The sequence below is a fragment of the Balaenoptera physalus genome (genome assembly GCF_965194825.1).
Source record: "Balaenoptera physalus genome assembly, chromosome: 15".
Classification (NCBI taxonomy): domain Eukaryota; kingdom Metazoa; phylum Chordata; class Mammalia; order Artiodactyla; family Balaenopteridae; genus Balaenoptera; species Balaenoptera physalus.
In genome coordinates, this window is record NC_138894.1 from 82,831,799 (window position 1) to 82,854,822 (window position 23,024).

The 23,024-nt window shown below is 34.5% G+C and overlaps 1 protein-coding gene across 10 annotated transcripts in view; it reads left to right on the plus strand.

Annotated features, from left to right (window-relative positions):
• The window catches only part of PUM2 (pumilio RNA binding family member 2), a 91,118-nt gene that overhangs the window by 18,379 nt on the left and 49,715 nt on the right, over positions 1–23,024 (plus strand). For 4 of the 10 annotated variants that reach the window (XM_082427447.1, XM_082427448.1, XM_082427453.1 and 1 more), the window contains exons 2-7: positions 2,287–2,355; positions 10,135–10,243; positions 13,281–13,468; positions 14,032–14,201; positions 17,078–17,348; positions 17,592–17,685. In XM_082427447.1, coding sequence (XP_082283573.1) covers positions 2,305–2,355; positions 10,135–10,243; positions 13,281–13,468; positions 14,032–14,201; positions 17,078–17,348; positions 17,592–17,685 — 883 coding nt within the window. In that variant the 5' untranslated portion in view covers positions 2,287–2,304. Of the gene's footprint in view, positions 1–2,286; positions 2,356–3,256; positions 3,400–4,304; positions 4,362–10,134; positions 10,244–13,280; positions 13,469–14,031; positions 14,202–17,077; positions 17,349–17,591; positions 17,686–23,024 lie in introns of those variants that run through there. The other 6 variants (XM_082427446.1, XM_082427450.1, XM_082427451.1 and 3 more) reach the window with 3 other exon arrangements.

The window sequence follows — 23,024 nt, forward strand, 5'->3', positions numbered from 1 at the left end:
GCATATGTGTTTTAAAGAAATTGAGAGGAAAAACTAGTCCTTTGTACTTATGCACATACTTAGCATTTCTGGTGCTCTTAATTCCTTCCTGATTTGAGTTTCCATCTGGTACCCTTTTCCTTTAGCCTAAGAATTTTTTTAAGGGATTTTCTGAGGTGGAAGTCTATTTAACAAATTTTATTTTCCTTTTATCTAAAAATGTCTTTTAGCCTTTATTCTTGAAGGATATTTCCATCAGATAAAAATTCTAGGTTAGCATTTTTCTTCTTTCAGCCTTCTAAAGTCTGTCCTTTTTATTCTGGTCCCCATTGTTTCTAGTGCGAAGTCAGTGGTCACTCATCATTTTTCCCCTTTTTGTAATGTTTTTCCTCTAGCTGCTTTCAGGATTTTCTCTTTGATTTTCAGCACTTTTATTATGATGTGTGTGGATGTGTGGTCTCGTTTTTGTTTTTCCTATTTATCTTGCCTGGGGTTCACTGAGCATCTTGAATCCGTAAATATTGCTTTCATCAAGTTTAGGGGAATTTCTGGCCCATGTTTTTATTAATTGATTGTGGCGTTGGGTCTTCGTTGCTGCGCGCTGGCTTTCTCTAGTTGCAGCAAGCGGGGGCTACTCTTTGTTGCGATGCGCAGGCTTCTCACTGCGGTGGCTTCTCTCGTTGCGGAGCACGGGCTCTAGGCACGCGGGCTTTGGTAGTTGTGGCTCGCAGACTCTAGAGCACAGGGTCAGGAGCTGTGGTGCACGGGCTTAGCTGCTCCGCGGCGTTTGGGATCTTCCCGGACCAGGGATTGAACCCTTGTCTCCTGCATTGGCAGGCAGATTCCCCACCACTGCACCACCATGGAAGTCCTGTGTTATTTGTAGATTTTTTTGATGACAGCCATTCTGATAGTTGTGAGGTGATATCTCTGTTGTTTTGATTTGCATTTTTCTAATAATTAGTGATGTTGAGCATCTTTTCATGTGCCTGTTAGACATCTGTATTTCTTCTCTGGAAAAATGTCTATTCCGGTCTTCTGCCCATTTTTTGATTGGGATGTGTGTTTTTTTTGGCTGGGGGTGGGTTTTTTTTTTTTTTTAAATTGAGTTGTATCTGCTGTTTATTTTGGATATTAACCCCTTGTCAGTCATATCATTTGCAATTATTTTCTCCCATTCTGTTGGTTGTCTTTTTAGTTTATTGATGATTTCTTTTGCTATGCAAAAGCTTTTAAGTTTAATTAGGTCCCATTTCTTTATTTTTGCTTTTACTTTGTCTTAGGAGACAGATCCAAAAAATATTGCTGCGATTTATGTCAGAAGTGTTCTGCCTATGTTCTCTTCCAAGAGTTTTATGATTTCAAGTCTTACATTTAGGTCTTTGATCCATTTTGAGCTTTTTTTTAATATGGTATGAGATAATGTTCTCATTGTTTTTTAATACATGTAGCTGTCCAGTTTTCCCAGCACCACTTGTTGAAGAGACTGTCTTCTTTCCATGTATACTCTTGCCTCCTTTGTTATATAGATTAATTGACCATAAGTGCATGGGTTTATTTATTTCTGGGCTCTCTTCTGTTCCATTGATCTATGTGTTTGTGCCATTTCCATGCTGTTTTGATTATTGTAGGGAAAGGAATTATTCTTAAGGAAACCTCTGAATATTATAATTACTCTCACAGCAGATTATATGTTGCTTTGAGGTAGAACTGGATCACCACTTTAAAAAATTTTTTTATCATTGGTATAAGATGTACAAATAATGAAATTCTGAGAAATTTTGAGAAATCTTAAAGAAGTAGTGCAAAGTAATAATTTTGCAATAGGAATTACAGCATTTTTTTTTAAAAGAAGATAACTGGAGATTTCCCTGGAGGTCCAGTGGTTAAGACTCCACGCTTCCACGGCAGGGGGCAGGCATCCAATCCCTAGTCCAGGAACTAAGATCCCACATGCGGCGCAGCATGGCCAAAAAAAAAAAAAAAAGGTAACTGTATTTTAGTACGTGAGCTCACTTTTTCTGTTCTTTACTTTCCATCTTTTCTTTTGCGCAGGAAACTAGTAGGGGTTTCTTTTGGCACACAGAATAATCCAAGGACCGTTGACCCCAGGTTTCCCACTAATTTTAGTGTAGATTGCTATGGTGCTCTATTTAGGAAAACCTGTCTTTGTAGAGAAATGGATTCTTGTCCATCTCAGCTCATGCTATAACATCAGTAATAGCAGCAGTGTAATATAAAAATAGTTGATGCAGTCTGTTGTTCAAATTTTTCTTTCTACTAATGTTTCTTTTTGTTATTCAACAGGTTTGATCTGTGGATGAAATGAATCATGATTTTCAAGCTCTTGCATTAGAATCTCGGGGAATGGGAGAGGTAAATATTTATGAATACTAAGAATGTATACCTCACTTTGATTATTTGAGCCATTGAGACTTGTTTTTTAACCATAAATCTCCTTGAAAATAGTGGTTATATCTTCCAAATGATGTGGGCTTTTGAAATCTGTAGTTGTGGGATTTTCAGCTTTTTTTTTTAACTTTTAGCAGTAATTTTAGTGAGGTTATTTGTGTCTAGTTGATTTGATTGACCTGATTAGATAATGTCTTCTATTTTGGTAATGGACCATAATCACTTTGATCAGAAAAGAGCCTTCCTTGATCTTTGTCCTGCTGTTTTATATATGTATGCTATGTTTGCTTTAGCCACACTTAATTGTTCACTGTTCTTTCTTACAAAAATTTCTCCTTGTTCATTGTTTGCTTAATAAACTTCTAATCCTCTGCAGGACTCTACTGAAAAAGACTCTTAATTGTCCCATTGATATCTGCAGTAAAATTAATTTCCTCATCTGACTTCTCATGGATCTTTGTACATACTTTTATTATATTACTGGTTACAGTTTATTTGTTTTATATTAGTCTCCTCTGTAGATTGTTAGCTTTGAATGACTAGGGCACAGTGGGCACTCTAAAATTTTGGCTTTTATCAGTCCTGTTAATCTATGAGTTTCATTGGGGCATCCCATTTAACCTCACCATTACATAATTTAAGACATAAAAAATACTTAGTTTTCCATATACTTAATGAATATTTAGAAAACTTTGATTATGAAAACCCTTGCCGTCACATTTTTGTTTTGTCATGTTCTGTAGTACTAACATAGTGTGGACTTTGATAATAGAAAATAACCATGAACAGACCTAAGATGTGTAATTAACCGCTTGCTCCTGGAGATTATTTTACTTTGGTAGACCTTCATGAGACTCACTCCATCCAATGCTGTGCTCTTCAGATGCAGAAAAAGAGTCCAGTCACTCTTCTGGGCCACAAGAGGGCACCCTGCAGCTAGCTAACCCTCCCCTTCTTCAGAACAGCGTTTTCCAAAGAGTTTGTCATTTTCAGAGGACTGATTTAAGGGTGAGTTAAGGTGCTTAAGCATAAGTATTGCCAAAGTAAACTTGTTAGTCCAGCGCTTAAGGTAAAACTCTGGGCCCTAAGAAAATTTGAGAGAGGGAATAATTTTTTAGCTAAAAAAGAACCTTGCAGCTTCACTGCGGTGCAGTGGCGGCTTAGGTATTATTTACACTATGGGTGAATAAGAAGCAGCAGTTGAAAAGGGCTTTTGTTTTTTTCCCTGTTACTTGTTTTCTTTGGTCTTTAGAAAGCAGAATAACATATCTTAAAAGCAGGTTTGAACAGTGCTTCAGCCTAGTCTGTGACAAACTTGAACTTGATTTTCTTAAAGACCAGACAAAGTCACACCCTTACCTTGATTCTGTTTAGACCCCACGACACTTTACTTTGCAGATCTACATTGTGTATGTATTTACAAATTGGCTCTTTTTTTCTCCCTTTTTAAGTAGTATTTGACAAACCCAAAGACATGTTGGCAGTTTTAAAAATAAATGTCATGATCAGAAACAGTAGTTGAGAGAGTTTAGGTATTTGGGGGGTGGAGGGAGGGGTATTTGAGGTTTCTGGAGAAGAGACGCTGGTTTTAATAGCATGTTAAATGATCTAAGCTTAAATCTAGGCTTTTCTTAATGGAAATGTCAGCTATGCAGAGTAAAAATGGCTAGGGTTAGGCTGTCTGGTTGTTGGCAGGTAGCAGCAGGTCAGTGCTTCTGTGACCTTCATCTATTAAAAATGTATTTTTAAATAAGCTGTTACTCACTAATTAAGTTTTTTTCTTAACAGTTTACCAACTAATTCTGTTACCTCTAAGAGATAGCTAAGAAACCTATTGAGGTTTCTGTCTCTGGGTTCTCTCTCCCACAAGCCTTTCTATCTTTCCTCATCTCGCAGGCAGCAGGGAACCTTCTGGGATTTCCTTCTTTGCCTGTCTCTCTCTCACCAGTCTTCTCCTCCTTTCCTGACAGGTGAGGTTTTTTGTTTTATCCCAGAATTCATTCATTTTAATAACCTAAAAGCAGCCTTGAGTTTCTGGCTCTTGAGTTTTCTAAAATTGCTTGTTTATTTTTTTTAATGTGACATCCTTTTCTAATATATTGCCCTATCTTGACTTTTTCTTTAAAAATAAAGCTTTACTTATTATGTCTTAAGTTGCTGTAAATCTATAATGTACAAAGCACTGCATTACATACAGGGTTATTTTCAAATGTACTGGGTTATGTACATCATGATAGCTTTTACTGACTCATCATCAGAAGGGCGGTTTCTTCTAGTTGTTCATCCAGAATAGGAACAGATTTGTATTCATCCATTCATAAACTCATCCTTTCCAATTTTTTCCATAGCACATTTTTGTCAAAAGGCCTAACAGTTTGTGTTATGTCACATGGCTTAAAAAGAGCAAAGCTAACCCATAGGCGGTTGAACTCAGCTTCATTAGTATGGTTTTTTAAAACCGCACTGCAGAGACACATGCCTATTTATTTTTATATATAAGAATTAAACAGGAACTTGTGTGTGTGTGTGTGTGTGTGTGTGTGTGTGTGTGTGTGTATGGAAAAAGAGGCTCCTGGCTGAAATTCTTTAGGGAACCCAGAATTTAACTTTAAATCACTGAGTTAATGTGTTTTGGGGGAGTATTTTCATAGCTTAGTATGATAAAGCTCCCTCCTTTCTTTTCTGACACAGTAATATTTAAAGAAAACATTAGAGAAAATTTATGTACTAAGATCCCAGGTAGTATGGTGAAGTGGAAAATGTACTGGAGAGAAGAGTAAGGAGACTTCTGTTTTCTCTCAGATCTATCACTAGTGCTATATATTTCTCAGATCTATCACTAGTGCTATATATTTCTCAGATCTATCACTAGTGATATAACACTAGTGATCTATCACTAGTGCTGTATCACTAGTGAGAAAGACTGACTTCTTTGAAGGTAGTAATAAGAATAGCCTTTTGTATGAATCACATATATCTCCCAAATGCTCTAGCTCTGATCTGAGCTGTTAGGGATAACTGGAATGGAAACCAGCTGTTTTAAATAGCTGATGATCGTTAATGTCTGTAAATCCCTATCTTAGACATTCTATCATAAACTTTATCCACTCTAATGAATTCCCACATTATATAGTCTGAATATCCTGATAACATCTTGAACTGTTTTATTTTTTTCATTATGGCTAGTCGTGGCCTAATAACTGAATATTTTTAGAAATATTGATGAGTTAGACTATGATTGGAAAGAACCATCTTCTGTGGTAGTTAAGTGTAAAGAAAATGGGCTTTAGAATTAAACAGTTATGGTTTCAGCTCCTAATGCTGCCACTTACTAGCTATATATGTAATCTTACATGTAATCTTGGATAGTTTATTTAACCTCTGATTCTGTTTCCTTATGCAAAATGTGACTTTATTAGGCAGCTGTTTTTTATTGATGTAAGTAGTGTAGTTTCATGATCCCCCTAGGATACTCAAACTAAAAAAGAAGGCAAACAGCTATAGACAAGATTTTTGTAATGAATACTCTTATAATCATTTAAAATAATCAGCCAGTTAAATGTTGCTGGCCAGCGTGTTACTCATGTTTTAGAATATTAAAGGATTCATACTTTTCGTAGTGAAGATACGTAATATGTATGTTTGTCACGTGCTAGATGCTGTTCTAAGTAGTTTACTTATATTATTTCATTATTGCCTCATAGAAAACTCTATAACAGTAGCTTTATTATTATCCTTACTTTACAGATGAAGAAACTGAGGCTCAGAACAGTTAGTTAACTGGCCCAATACCAAGTAAACAGTGCTTGAAGAGCAGTTTGAACTCTTGAGTGCCTTGACTATTTACGGTACTGCTTCCCATTGGAAGTGATGACATCTAATAATATTTGCTGCTGATATTAAGGGATATTGGGAATGTAGAAGATTTGGGGAAGTAGTATGATTTGAAAACATTAAGTATTGATATCTTTCATTAACGGAAAAGATTAAAGTCTGGAAAAGCACCATTCTGGAGTTCCCTTGTGGCTGTTGTTTTCTACACACTTGGTTATTAGCATCTATGCCTGCCTATCTTTTATGAACTTCCGTTGTAAATAGAGTCACCTTACATCCTAATTTGCCCAGACTGCCCAGATACGTGTTTTCGTGGCATAATTGTTAATAGCACTCCCCTTCTCAAACGTGTCCCAGTTTGGATGTTATATGAACACTATAATGTAGACACAGAGCCTTCAAGTTCTTTTAATTCTTAGGATTATATTAATTTGCTTGGCTTGGTGATTTTACATAACAATTTGTATTAGAAAAATCTGAAGTGTAAGTGCACCTCATAGTATAAATTCTAGCAGGAATTTTAATAATTATTTATTTTGCGGTAGTATACTATGGTGTTGACTGATTTCTTTGGAGATGGAAAAGGGCAAGCCATAAGTGCCTCTTGAAGGAAAGAACTAATAAAATGGTGGATAGTGGAGGGATGAATTTGTATGTCCACCCAATGATTTCTGAGTTGGAAGGATGGAGGAGTAGGCTGACAAGAAATACTGAGTTGCTTGACCTTGGTTTAGAGCTTTTGTGAATTAGGGAACTAATATGAAACAGTATTGGATAATATGTTGTACAGATCTTCAAGATCTCTTAGCCCTTGTTTTTGTGCTCTCCCATTTCTACTATAGTAAAAGAGTCTCCAGGGGCAAAACACTACTTTTATTGCTATTCCAACCTTTGTACCACTTAATCTTTTTTTTTTTTTTTTTTGTACCACTTAATCTTTTCTTTTCTTTTCATTTCTTTTCTTTTTAACTGTTCTATCCTGGATATCCTGAATTGTTGCCTTCCCCTATATTTAGTCCATTTTAACTTAATTCTTGGTCACAAGCCAGTAGTTTCTCTAAAAATATTTGAAATCAGTGTCTGTACTGTCACAGCTGTTTCTAGAATGGTGATAAGGGCCTTTGTTAGGAAAAGTGTTAACTTTATTAACTACTAAATTGTTTGCCAGTCCGTGATAACTTATAAATGTTTGCAAAATGAAGAGACATTCATAGCCCAGTGCCTGGCAGAAAGTAAGCACACTGGGTAAGTGCTTGACATAGACTCCCCCCCGCCCCCGGTTTTACAGTTTGGGTGTCAAAGCAGTGATCTATGAACTACTACTGTACTACATGGACTCTTATCCCGAAAGACTGGAATAGGCTCCTCAAAAAGATTCTATTATTTCTCTTACCTCAGAAGATTAGTTTGTTTCAGCCGCTTCTATGTCTGTAATAAATGCTTCTACTAAGTTGTTATAACTTCATTTCTGATTTCTTATTTGTTATCCTCATTTTGCTGTTAAAACATTTTTCTTTATGAAGTATAGGATAAAAGCATTATTTGCTCAGGAGCCATTTCCTTCTGCCTGAAATGGCTTATTTATACAGTACTTTAAAGGGATTAACTTGGGTTTTACTATGAATAAATGTTCAATTATTTAAATATATCAAGTGCAGTGTTTTAGTACTGTATTATCAGATTTACATTTTGTTTGAATATTTTCATGAAACTTTTATAGTGAGATTTTTAAAAATTGCAGCAACAGAGGTTGTATTTTACCGGGGTCTTTATTAGAGCAGATTATTGTTTTAAATGTCTATACTTTAGGGAATTCCCTGGTGGTCCAGTGGTTAAGGCTCCGCCCTTCCACTGCAGGGGCACGAGTTCGATCCCTGGTCATGGAACTAGGATCCCTCAAGCCATGCAGCGTGGCCAAAATAAATAAATAAAATCTTTGAAAATAATAAAAATAAGTAAATAAAATGTCTATACTTTAAATACAAACCGTTTGCAGCTCAGAAAGGTCCTAACATGCAAAAAGTTTTCTTTCTTAAAATAGCAGTAAAATTAACAATATTTAGTTTAGCAAAAGATCCTAGGGATATATGCCCAAATTGAATTTTCCCTCCTCCCTCCAAAGCCGCTTATCCTGTTTTTTTTCTGTTTTGGTCAGTAGTATCATTTACCTCATTACCCACATTTTAAACTTTTATTCTTTTTATCAACCTCCCCTTATTTTTTTTTTTTTTATATTTATTTGTTTGTTTATTTGGCTGTGTCGGGTCTTAGTTGCAGCATGCAGGATCTACGTTGCAGCGTGCGGGACTTTTTAGTTGCGGCATGCAAACTCTTAGTTGCGGCATGTGGGATCTAGTTCCCTGACCAGGGATCGAACCCAGGCCCCTTGCATTGGAATCTTGGAGCTGTAGCTGCTGGACCACCAGGGGAGTCCCAGACCTCCCCTTATTTTTATTCATATCCTGTTGACTCTCCTGAATGTTTCTGAAATCCATTTTATTTTCTCAGTTCTTTCTGCCAGTACCTTGTTTCAGTTCTTGTCGTCTTGGCTCTGTTGTAATTCTTCTTAATGATTTCTTTGCCTCTAGTCTAGAATATCCATTATTCTTAGAACTTACAACTTGAATTGTTTTCTGAAACACAGTGTCACTCTTGCCATCCTCTCTTGAGTCCCTGTTGCTTCAATGTAATATACTATTGGTATTTCTTTAGCATGTCTTTGAGGTTCCTCATAGTCTGCCTAGATAGCTTTAACAACAATCAGCTTCCACCTCTGTTCCTCCATCTTACACCCTATTCTACAAACTGTGCATTTTCTCAAGTTGTGCCTCTGTTCATAATTTCTTGTGTCCTCCCCACCTTCCATTCACACTTTAAACCTCCAACACACATACAGTCTTATCTCTCAGACCCAATTCAGGTTTCACTAAGTTCATTTTATTATGGTTGGTTTATATTTGTGAGCTCTCTGAAGATAAGGTCACCAGGCCCTTAAGGAGGCAAACACAGGTAATTTAGTGTGATAAGTGTAGTAATAGAGGTATATACAGGTTTGATTATGAGGACCTAATTATGGGCTGAGAGGGATGGGTGTCTTACAAATGCTTATTTAAATGTCAAATGCATGTTTTAGAAACCAGTCTGTTCTTTTCAAACAAACATATCCTCAGTTTGCCTCCTCTGAGCGTCAGGAAAGGTAGAGAGGGGAGACCTGGATGAACGTTAAAGTCTCATTAGGAATTGGCCAAATGTACATTTTGAATCATCATTGATGATGTGTAGATGGTTACATCAACACAATTTTTATACACTTGTGTATGTTACAGTATAGGATAGGGCACAGGGCTTTGACATTGTTACCTCAAGAAGTATTTAAGGGTCTTTTCTATGTGACTCTTCTGCCATCCCATAGCTTCCTGATTTGGGATCAATAGATTGTTAGTATTGAGGACCTAGGAAGAATTGTGTAGTTCACCTCCATTACATTGTGAAGTAAGAATGAAAATTTTCTATCATTGAAGCTGTAGGATAGGAGGTGATCCAAGGGCAATACTTGGAAGTAAAGGAAAAATTTTAATCATTTGTTTAGATATTTTTATTGTATTACTGTATTAAGAAATTTAGTCTTTTGAAAAAAATTATAAAAAATATCACATGACAGTAAAGCCATTTGAAAAATGTAGAAAAGTCTGAAGTCGACTTTTCAAGTCTAGAATTATTAGAGCCAGTATCTAAGCATAAGTGGGGAGTTATTGTTAACTGGACAAATTAAGAAATAGGTCATCTGAATTTTCATTAGCATTGAAAACTAACTTGTGCCTGTTGGTGGTAAGTTTACTTTCCTCTATGTTTTAGCTCTTTGTAATTAGAATAAAATTTAAATACAATATTTTTTTCCCTTCCAAATAGCTTTTGCCTACCAAAAAATTTTGGGAACCTGATGATTCAACAAAAGATGGACAAAAAGGCATATTTCTTGGAGATGATGAATGGAGAGAGACTGCATGGGGAACTTCTCGTAAGTTATTGGTGTATGTGTGAGAGTTCTGAATTTGTTGAATACTTGAATTTTCTTTTAACCCTGCCCCCAGACAGTATTTGGAGAAACTTTGCAGTATCTGTGAGGATTTCATATATCCTTATAATGCACCTTTTCTTATGTAAAGTAACTCATATCTAACGGTCCACTTATTGATTAGGAATGTCTGTCACAATAAGATTTTATTAAGAAGTTTTATTTGAGGTTAACCTCTGATTATAAAATTCTGAATTTCAATTAAAATAGAGGGCACATTAACCATAGGAATTTTTAAGCTTGAATTGTATTAATGGACAGTGACTGATTTATTTAATTGCAGCTCAGTCAAGCTTTATTAGAGGTCAGCCACACCCACAAAGGAAGTAAACCCACTTAGTAAGGTAGAATTCCCAGAAAGGGAGCAGACTTTGAATGTTTTTCATATCCGTAAGTAGTGAAGAGAGACATAGGTCCAAGAAACTCTTAAGGGAAAAGGAACTGGGGTTTAAGGAGTATAACTCACAGGGGTGACAGTATTTATTGGTAAATTAAAGAGCATAGTTATATTCTTAAAATAGTACTGATTATATTTTTAAATGTTTCTGACTAGTAAAATTTGAGATATACACATGGAACTTTGAACATGTATTTTACAAATAAGTTTCCCTTTGTAACTAAGTTTAATGCAGCTTACTAAAGCTATACAAAATGATCAAAGTAATATAAAAACAAATTTCTGGATGATAATTATCAACTTAACCTTATATTTTGGGTGTAAATTACCAGGTACTTTTTTATTCTCCAAATTATTAAAAAGATTTTTAATTCCTATATAGTCTTAAATTTTGTTTTTAAGGGTAAAATAATTTTTTTAAGTTAGGAAAAGCTGGAAAATTTTAGTGATTAATACTGTTTTATAGTCAAAACTGAAAAAGATTGAAAACTTTGCTAACTACTAAGTTAGACTAAAATACTGGGAATTTTCTTTGATTTCAAACAATATGTAATATAATATGCCAGGTTTGGAGAATACAAAGATAAGTGAGATATATGATCCCCATCCTCAAGGAATTTTTTTTTCTGGATTTGTATTAACCTATATAGATTGCACTCATAAGGACTAGGATACATTTTTCCCACAAAAAGCACTTTCTTTGCTAAAATAATGTGCTTGAAAACTTGGTTGATAGACGTGTTTGGTTTTTTATTTTGAAAGTTGAATGGTTAATTGCTCTATTTACCAGAACCAAAATTTTTTAAAGCATTCCAAAGCAAAACATCTTGAGCACAACATGGTAATGAGAGATATTTTCTACATGGATGGTGGGGAAATATCTTTGGTATGTTATATTTGGAGGACAACTAGTACCAGCAATAAAACATTTAAGCAACTGTTTATATATTCCTGATGTATCTTTTTAGTGTCAAGTTTATAATTTTAGTTAATTCCTTGTCCCACTCCCTCTTCCAACTTAACTTTTTTAGTTGTACAGATAAAATTTTGAAGATGAGTATTAGTCTTTACCAGGAAAAATGAGAAAAATAGAAATGAATGGATTATTTTGTTTACTGAACAAACATTTATTGAATGCCAAGCATGTACAAATACGAATAACACATTCCTTGTCCTAAAAGAATTGTCATTCTAGGATTCTGTCCATGACTACAGGAGATTTTATCATACACATATTTCCTTCTCAGCTGAACTGAGTTACTTGTAATTGTTAATTTCGTTGTGTTCTCCTGCACTTTTAGGCCTTAGAGAAACCAGGATGTTCAAACCGAAATGCTCTTTCCACCCCCATTTTCACCTGTTTTTTGTTCTCTACTCTTCATATCACTTCTTTGGGATTCACTCTAAGACTGGGAAGAATTGATAGATGCCCTTTCTTTCTGTTCCCCATAGGATCCTGGGTTATTTTTATTGAAGTGCTTTTACTCTATTATGATTGCCTCTTGTTACACCTATAGTCTCTTTTGAAGTCAGGGACTGTTTGTTCTTGGATTCCCCATACATAGCACAGTGCCCAGCATAGGAGAGACAGTAAATCAACATTTAAACTGTGAATGAATGGGTGAATGACTGAATGAAAAAATATAATGACTAATCTCATGGATAAAGGTACTGACATGGAAGTGTTTTAATATGGTTTAACGAAAGTACCAGTCATTTAAAAATTACTGCAGTTAATAAAATGATGAGTGAGTATACCTCTATGATAGTTCAACCCTTTGAGGATGATGCCTAGTGTTTAGTGTGGTACGTGTTCACATATGAGCCAGATATAAATTGTGGCTTACTGGTTCCTTTTTAAAATTTTTTTCTGCAAATCTATGTGACTCTTCCTCAAATGTTTTATTATGTTTGTATCTTCTTTGCTTTCAGATCTTAAGTATTGCTTTTTCTTTTTGTCACAAAAATATGTAGAAAATGTATTCGTACCATATGGATGAATTTTTTGTTAAAAATAAATGGAAAACTTTTAAACTAGAAGGTGTTTTTTAAAAAATCTTAAGGGATACTTAATTTTTTATACCAAGAATAGAAAATTCTGTGATATTACTGGTTTTTCTAAACTTAGTCATTTGTGTTTATAGCAGTACAGCCGTGTGTTCTGAATCTGTCCAGTACGTAACTGTGAGCTTGAGAAGTGCCTCTGCCGGTTTAGAAGTTACTTTTATTTCAGGTTTTATCTCTAAAGTTTTTTGTTTTGAATTGTTTAGAACTTTTTAATAAGATGCTTACAGGCAGTGGAGATGTCAAGTTAGTTTCTATCTCCATTGAACTTTGGGTTTGACTGTTCTTCACATAGGCTTTTACCTGCTTTTTAGCAAATGGCTTTCTTAATCTGTATTCTCAAGAAATGTGCCCAGGCCAGTGAGTCTCAACAGACTCTAGATCTTTTTATAAGGATTACAGTAATATTCAAAATAAAACAATATGCTGATTTTTCTTACTTTAGTATATTAATTCATGTAAATACATTTTGTTAGCTTAAAAGTACGAATTTGTAATTGTGTTCTTTCTTCCAAACAGACCATTCAATGTCCCAGCCTATTATGGTACAGAGAAGATCTGGACAGGGTTTTCATGGAAACAGTGAAGTAAATGCAATATTGTCTCCGCGATCAGAAAGTGGAGGCCTTGGTGTGAGCATGGTAGAATATGTATTAAGTTCTTCTCCTGCTGATAAATTGGATTCTCGATTTAGGAAGGGAACTTTTGTAAGTATTTTGAGTAAAGAAAGGTTTTTAAATTGCTTGATTGTTATTTGGTCGTCCTTAAGCCAGTTTCTTTTTCTGGCCCTTCCTAGAACTAAAGGAAATTTCATAGCTATTGGTGCTCTTGTTTTCTTGTCTTGGCCACTTGAAATACATGAAATGGTAGAACCACTGGGAATATTTCTAATCTTAACCATGTTACCCAAAAAACCCATATTAATTAAAAAACAAAATTTGTAAGATTAAAATTGCATATTCATGGTAGTACTTGATATGAAAGTAAAAAAACAAAATCATCTGTGCATTAAGTAGAATTTTTATCTGATTTGTGGTGTTACTGCTTTTCCAGCATCGCTATAGTTAAGGTTGCCTTAGCCCTTCTGTTATAAATCACTGGTTTGTACTCAATTTTTTTGGCCTTTTATAAATTAGTTGACTACGAAATTAAAATAAGATTCAATGTTTTTATTGTTTACATGCACTGTAGTATAGTTTTAGGTCACCTCATGGTGCCTTTTTTTGTGTTCTATTAAATATTCAGAATCAAACAGACTCTTTTTCCTCAGGGCACTAGAGATGCTGAAACAGATGGACCTGAGAAAGGAGATCAAAAAGGCAAGGCTTCTCCATTTGAGGAGGACCAAAACAGAGATCTTAAACAAGGAGATGATGATGATTCTAAAATAAATGGCAGAGGTTTGCCAAATGGAATGGATGCCGATTGCAAAGATTTTAAGTAAGATTTTAACTTTCTCAAGAAGAAAAGCATATCTCTTTAGGGATTATTGCTACTAGCTGATGTGACTGATGTAGACATTTTTCCAATTTTGGTTTTTTTATTTCCCTTTGTACCTTGTATTAATCTGGAGGAAGATTTAAAATTTTTTGTAAGGAATATTAGTTAATGATTATGTGCCATTTTTTAAAAAAACAATTCTTTAAAGTCTCTAAAACAATGCATTCCTTTGAAGGAATAATGTTAGAAGCTGCCGTTACCTTTCTGCTAATATGGTAGTCTAAATTTTAACTGTTTTCTCCCTGCTAAAATTTAGTGAATTTTAGGTTTAATCTGTGAGTTTTCTTGGCAAACTCTTCTTGGGTTTGCTCTTGAGCACCTTTCTGTAGAGTTTCCTCTTCTATCCCTGTATTGTATCTCTTATCCCCGCTTTTACTCTGAGTTTGTGCTAATACTTAATCTTGCTGAAATTAGGAAGGGGGGGAACATATTAGAGACTTCCAAAGTTAGTTTTAAGTTCAGAATTTAAGTTCAGTTGCAGATTTTTTATTGTCTCTTTATGACAAGTAATTGTTTCTTCTAACCTTTGGACTTGGATTAGGCAGTGCACATTTATCTAAATATTAGGGTGTTGTTTTTTCGTACAGGGAGTTGTTTCTTCATACTGATTTCCTATACTTTATACTTCAGTAGTCAGTTGCCTTGGGGCCCATACCTGAAAATAAGCTGTTTCTTTGCGATCTTGTGAACCATGGAATATCAGTTAGTTGTAGGTACATGTTTACGTTTATTGCCTTTAATTATCAAAAGCAGACTAACAGTGCTTCTTAAAAACAGTGCCATTTCTATCTGTTGTAAATACAAAAAAGCATCCAAAACCAGTAAACCTCTTTTGACAAGAAATTAATGCTATTCAGTTTGTTTTAGGACCTAATTCTGATTTAGCGCTTCTGCTATTACTTAATCTATGTTTTAGTCAAGGGTATGCATTTAAAACTGAGTTGACTATAAACCTGCAGAGTATACATTTATAATTGAAGTGTTAATACACCGTTAACTATAGCAAGAAAATAGCACCACTCATAGCATAATGACTTTTTTCTATTGTATCCTCTACTTTCTGCTTTTAGAGTTGTTTTGTATGAGAGGCTATACTTCTTCATATTAATATGAACTTTACATTCAATAGCATTCTAATTTTATTCTGTTTAAGTTTGGGGTATGTATTTAAAATTGCTTATAAAATGTTTCAGATACAATATTGTCTTCAACAATATAAAACTATTTCAAACTAATAGCTGTGGTCATCTGGTCATGGCAACACATCATTATTATGTACATTAACTGATGCATCATCAACATATATATATATTATTGGAGTAGAACTGAAAGGAATGAAAGAACTATAGCAGGCTTTCTTTCTTTTTTCTAATTGGCCGATTTTAAAGAGGACCCTTTCAGTTTTATTTTTTTCTTCCCCTATATTCTGAATGAAAAACAAGCCTTGGGATTATTCATATGAAAAATTAGGTGCGGATAAAGGGGAAAGGAGTTTGAAATTTCTTCTGATGTTGCAAGGACAATGGTTAATTTTGAAATAAAATGTAAGTCTGCCTAAATATCTGGAAAACAATTCTTGTAATTAAGCAATTGCTTTGTGAAATGTTCTGTACATGTTAACAAATTTATCCCAGTGTGAAGCACCTGAAGTTGGGGTCAGTTACATAGGTGTAACAACTGACATTGAAAGCCAGGTAAAATAGTTATTGCCATTTATTTAATGTACTTATATTTGAATATACTATGAACTGATGGTTCCAGAACAGACTTGTTTCTTGTGAGGGAAAGGATCTTACATAAAATACTTCTGTAGAAGGAAAGAGACTGTAAATGAGAATTAATTATGTCAAGAAATAAAATGAAAATAAAGTTTAGACTGTGAAGGATGTTGATAAAAAGAGAAGAGTCGGTGCTTAAAATTTAGTCCAATGTTAATAAATTTCTTCAGAAAATTAAGAAGGCTAGTCAGTGGGGAAAGTTGCTTTTTGTGTGTGTAGGATTATATTTTTCATTGATGTGCATACTTAATTTTTGATTAATATGTTATACATTTCTCTTCTCATGATTTAAACTGAAACAATTTGGTATGATAAAGATGGTTTTTGGAGCGCTCATAGAAGGTTTTCACAAATAGTCTTTTTGTTCTTGTTATTTGGAACCACAAGGTCACCTCTTCAGTCTCAGTAAGGAAACTGAGGCCTGGAAGATGAAATGATTTGCTCAAAATAATACTTAAAGATAGAATCAGGAGTCAGCTTTCTGTCTTGGTTCACTGCCCTTTTCTGTCATATTGTGTATTTTACACCCTTAAGTCAGGAAGGTCATATGATTCTTTATGGCCAGTTTTTTTTTCTGAAATATTAAGCAAGATGTTAGGAAAATTATGTGCTGGTGGACAGGATGGGAGTATGGTAGGCGGGTTTTGGTTTTCAGCCTTCCCATATTTGTCACTTGATAGTCTGCTGTTCATACCTACGGTTCATTTTGTCTGATTTGAGACAAAAGTTTTGGGTAGTCTAAGCTTAAATTGTGGTATTGTCAAATTTCCTTATCTGTAAAATTGAGTTATATCTTTATGCTATTCAGATCGGGGACAATGGTCACTAATGATATTTAAAAAATGAAACCATGTCAGCTCTTAAGAGGAAGCTAGATTAACAGAAAAAACTGTGATAAAGTAGAATGGTTAGTGACCTAGGGTGCCTAATTTGCCCTCTGTGTTTTACAGCCATTTGTTTTTTCATGATTTTCCTACTTTCCCATTTCACCTTTTGACATACTTGTTACTTTTACTCATTTCTGTTTTGTTTACATAGTCGTACTCCTGGAAGTCGTCAAGCCTCTCCAACTGAAGTAGTTGAGCGCCTGGGCCCCAATACTAATCCCCCAGAAGGATTGGGGCCTCTTCCTAATCCTACAGCTAATAAACCACTCGTTGAAGAATTTTCAAATCCTGAAACTCAGAATCTAGATGCCATGGAACAAGTTGGTCTGGATTCCTTACAGTTTGACTATCCTGGTAATCAGGTACCAATGGACTCTTCAGGAGCTACTGTAGGCCTTTTCGACTACAACTCCCAGCAGCAGGTAAAGCATGCCACTCCCTTAAAGAAGTTCCTCTTAACTATGTACTAGTATAGCCTGAAGTGCTATGAGACATTGACATAAATAATAGGGGTATTCTTGAACATTTAGTGTTTTATTGAATAAAATGTCCTTGTAGTTGAGAAAGTGATTCAAATATGTATTTATAATATTCTGTTCTTAGCTTTCTAAACAAAAATGAAATGCTCTGAGACTAAGCTTTGTATTAAATATTTTTCTTAATAGCTCTTTCAGAGGACTAATGCACTGACAGTTCAACAGTTAACTGCAGCTCAACAGCAGCAATATGCATTAGCCACAGCTCAGCAGCCACATATAGGTGAGTCTTTATAAGTTACCATTTTGATTACACTGTTAGAAGATCTTGCGTTAAAGTGTTTAGAATGTTCCTTTCGTATTTACTGAATGGTGTTATTTCATTACTTTTGAAACATCTCATTGAGATAAAACAGTAGTAGATTACATGGCAAGAATAAAGATTAGGGAAGAACAGTTTGGCTTTTATTTGTATCCTTGGTGAAATAAAAATCTATAACTTGATAAAAACTGTCAGCACATAAGTTTGTTTTTAAAGATTTTTTTTTTATGTGGACCATTTTTAAAGTCTTTATTGAATTAGTTACAATATTGCTTCTGTTTTATGTTTTGGGGGTTTTTTTGGCCATGAAGCATGTGGGATCTTAGCTCCCCGACCAGGGATTGAACCCACACCCCTGGCACTGGAAGGCAAGGCCCTAACCACTGGACCACCTGGGAAGTCCGAGCACATAAGTTTTTTTCTCAGTGTGAAGTCGAGAGCATCAAACACTTGGAAATTCAAGTGTAGTTATGGGTGTTCATATCAAGTCAGAATGTTTATTTTTAAAATGGGTTGGAAATAGGAATCCCAAGAAAATTTCTTTGAATATTTTCTTCCTTAGTTCATTAAGCTATTTAGTCTTTGACCTTTATAGTCTTTACTATAATGTGAATTATTACAATTACATATGTGTTACTGGTAGAGTTCAGGCATTAGTATGTGTTTTTGTGTCTTGGATTTTTTCGTTGTTGTTGTTATTTTGAAATAATTACTGATTCACATGAGGTTGCAAGGAGAGTACAAAGAGATTCCCCACCCAGTTTTCCCTAAATGACTACATCTTACATAATTATAGTACAATACCTAAACCAGGTATGTGACATTGGTAAATGTGTGTGTATAGATTTATGTTATTTTATCATGTTCGTGGAACCGTTTTTACACCTGATTTTGGCTGACCTTGATTTATTTCCTGGTTGGAAAAGTTGTGAACACTCTCAACATCAGTATGTTTGGGGGCAGGGGGTGGGACATACTAAGCTGGTTCTGTTCCCTTAACTGTGTATTGCTCTATGTCAGTCCAAGAAGTCTTTCCAGGTCTAAAATTTTATTTTTGGTTTTAATCAAAGATGACCACACATTTCTAGATGACTTCTAATAGCAGCATGTACTCTGGACCTGTTTTTTCCAGTTTTCTTCAGCCTTCTGTATCCCTGTCCTTCAGTACTTCTTACTTGTTGTTAGAAACATACTGATTCCTGTCTACTCGTGGGCCAGTACAACACTTTTTATTTCTTGACGCTTTGTGGTATGATTTATATGTGGCAGGCTAGGATACCCATTATTGCTCTTCCTTTTGGGAGTTTTAAGTTTTTGGTTCTTATTTGCTTTTTCATATGAACTTTAGAATCCTTTTATTTACTTCCAGATCAGGTTAAAATCTTAACTTAGGAAGATCAGCATCTTTATGACATTAAGTATTCTTATCCAGGACATAGTGTATCTTTAATTTTGTTCAAGTCTGCTTCTGTGTTGTTTATGATTGCTTTAAAGTTTTTCTCATGTAAGTTTGCGTATTTCTCAATAAGTTTGTTCTTTGGTATTTTATCTTTTGCTATCATTGTAAATGCCTTCCTGTCTTTCATTTTATCTTTCAGTTGGTATCTATGAAAGCTCTTGATTAGTATTTATTAATTTTATGAATGATATTTTCTAATAATTGAATCATTCCTGTGTTCTTAGAATTTGGAAGAATTGTATATAATTATTTTAATGAGCTCTTTTAATTTGCTAACGTTTTATTTAGGATTTTTTTTAATCAACATATAATGAAGTTAGTCTTTAAGTTTGTGTGTGTGCATTTTTGCATTTCTTGTTAGGTTTTGATATCAATATACTTGCTTCATAAAAATAATTTAGAAATGTTCCTTTTTTTAATGCCTTGGAGTATTTTCATGTACATTCGGTCTTACATGATCTTTAAAGGTTTGGCACAACTTAGAACAACTTTGTGAAGCCATCTGGGAAACTATGCAAATAAATTTGAAAACCTGAATAAAATGGAAATTTCTAAGAAAGCATAACTTAGCAAAATGGATCCCATCTTTTCATCTTTGTTCCATAGTTATAAATAGAAAGAGAGAGTGTTGATCGTAGTCCTTTTATCCAGGTGTGCTCAGTCATCTCTTAGCTGGCTGATAGTTCGTTTAGAACAGCACTGTCCCAAGAGAAATATAATATGGGCCACATAGAATTTAAAATTATTTAGTAGCTACATTTTAAAAAGTAAAAAGAAGTAGGTGAAATTAGTTTGAATAATATTTTATTTAATCCATTGTATCCAAACTATTTCAAGTGTAATCAATATAACACTTACTAATAAGAAATTTTAAATTTTCTTCTTCATATAAAGTCTTTGAAATCAGGTATGCATTTTCCCACGTTGAGCAGATCTCAGTTTAGACTAGTCACATTTTAAATGCTCAGTAGCTATATATGGTAATAACTACCATAACAGACAGTGCATATTCTGGAATGGGGTTGACAAACTTTTTCTATAAAGTCCCAGATAGTAAATATTTAAATTTTGCAAGCCATATGGTTTCAGTCACAATTACTCAACCCTGCTGTTACAGCACAAAGCAGTCGTAGACAATACATAAATGAGTACAGCTGTGTTCTATAAAACTTTACTATGGGCACTGTTATATGAATTTTGTATAATTTTCATTTGTTACAAATTATTATTTTCAACCATTTTAGAATGTTTAAATTATTCTTAGCTAATTCATACAAAAATAGGTAGCAGGCTAGAACTTGCCCCATGGACTGGACCAGAAAGAGGTATAGATACAATACATTTTATGTTTTAAAATATACAGCCACACTCAAAAGGGGGAGAGAGAGAGAGAAGGAAAAGGTGGGGTTGCTTTGATGGCTGGGGAATTTCTGTAGGATAGGAAATTGAGAGGTGATCCATAGGAGTAAACTGGAAATAAATCTGTGAGGCCTGTAGCAGGCTGCAAGAGGGATAAATAAGCAGAAGGCCTGCACAGTGCCAGGATTGGGGTTGGAGGGTTAGACCCCCAAGTCACTAATAAAGACTTGGTTTGGAGACTTCACCTTATGGTGTGTAGTTGGCAATTGGGATGAGTAAGTGTAAGAGAATCTCTCATATAAGATAGTATCTAAAACAAAACTTACAATGCAAACAAGAAAGAGCAGTCAGAAGGCAGTCATATAACATATAGTAGAATTTACACCCAAGATGTGGAAATAAGAGAACTTTAAAGTTCTGAAAAGAACTTTAAAATGTTTATTTAGAATATTAAGAGATAAAGGACTTAAGTCATCAAAGATCGGAGGTCTTGAAACAACAGAATGATGTGAAAACAGACCATTTCAGAACCTTGTAAAAAAAAAAAAAAGACATAGGTGGGTTGCATAATTAGCTAGGTATCACCTAGGAGGAAATGAAGCAGAAGATAAAACTTATGAACACTGAAATATAGCACATAGTAATCAAGATGTGGGGTGGAGTGGGGAGTAACTAAATCAGTGCAAGGTGTATGTAAAGAAAACTGTAAACTTTTTCTGAAAGCGTAAGTAAATGGGGACACATGCCCTTTGGGGGAAACTCATTACTGTAAAGAGGTCAATTCTCCTTAAGTTGTGAATTTAATATATTGATTGGACTCCCAACAGGATTTTTTTTTTGTTTTTGAACTTGAAAGTTTGCTTTTGATGTTTATCTCAGAAAAGTGAAACCAGAAAATAAATAGAACACTAAAATGAGAGGTGGACGTACTCAACCATATTTCAAAACAATTATTATCCACAGTGATTAAAACGGTGTGGCACTGGCCTGGAAATATACAAGTCGATCAGTAAACAAGAACACTCTGAAATGGGTGTGTGTGTGTGTTTGGGGTGCAGTGGTAGGGTAATTTTAACCTTGACATTGCAAACTAATTATAAAAGAATATCTTTGGAGAATAAGTTGGAGATAATTGGGTCATATTCCTGATGGATTAGAAATTTTAATGAGGAAAAATAAAGGTATAAAAGATTTGATATGTTTTTTTTCTCTTTGATAGCCGAAGAACTATAGATTAAAACCAAAAAATTTTAATGCTTTATTTTACTTCTGACGTTGACAGCTTTTAAAAAGTTTGATAATATCCTATTTCAGTGGGAGTGTAAGTGGTATTCTCATGTACTTATGGTAGTAATGTAAATTGGTATAACTTTCCTGGAGGGTAATCTGGAAATGTGGATCAAGAATTTATATATATTTGTCCATTTACGTGAATTTTCATGAGGATATGATGATACTGTATTATACTTAAAGAATAATAGCAGCATTATTTATAGCAAAAACTTGTGAATCATCTAAATATATATCTGTAGTAGACTGGTTAAATCATGTTCCTTCTATGTAGAGGGATACAAAACTATGAAGCTATAAAAAAATGAAATAGGGAATTCCCTGGCGGTCTAGTGGTTAGGACTCGTGCTTTCACTGCCAAGGGCTAGGGTTCCATCCCTGGTTGGGGAACTAAGATCGACAAGCCACGCAGCACCCCTGCCTCCCTCCCACCCCCCATCCCCCCAAAATGAATTAGATAGGTATCTGTTGACATAGAAGGGGATCTGTGGTTAATTGGCAAGTGAAAAAAGCATATTAAAATACCGTTATACCCTGTAATATAAAATGTATGAGTCTGTGTCTATATAAATGTAAAAATTTAGAAGGGTATACATTTATACATATGTGCATATGTAAACACAGATTCAAAAACATGTATTTATACATGCAAACATATACATATTTATATGTACACAAACAAGCATATGGTTTGGTGTCTAATGTGTTGCAAATATTTCTAAGTGAATCATGTGAGCTTAAAATAAGTTTTCTTCATTTTTTTGACAGAAGGTTCAATATATATCCGTTAGGTCACACTAATTCCTTGTTTTTAAAATATTTGAAACCTTCCTGCGTTTTATCTGCTTTGTAATATAAATATGGAGAGAGCTGTGTTAAAATCATGTCTAAAATTGAAAAAAAAGTTTTAGAAGGCTATAAACCACCTGTCAGTAAAGGTTACATGAGGACTTTGGCTTTCCACGTTATATACTTCAATAGTATTTCATTTTTTAAAAGCAATCTTTTTTAATCATAAAAATATAGAATATAAAATTAGGCCCTGAGTTTTCGATTTGTAGTCATAGGAGTAGAACATGGATATCAGTACATCTTTATTCTTGTCGTAAAGATAATCACAGTAGAGGAACCAGAAGGAAATCTTGAAACCTTCGACCTAGGGCATAGCTAAGAATGCAACTTTGAGCAAATG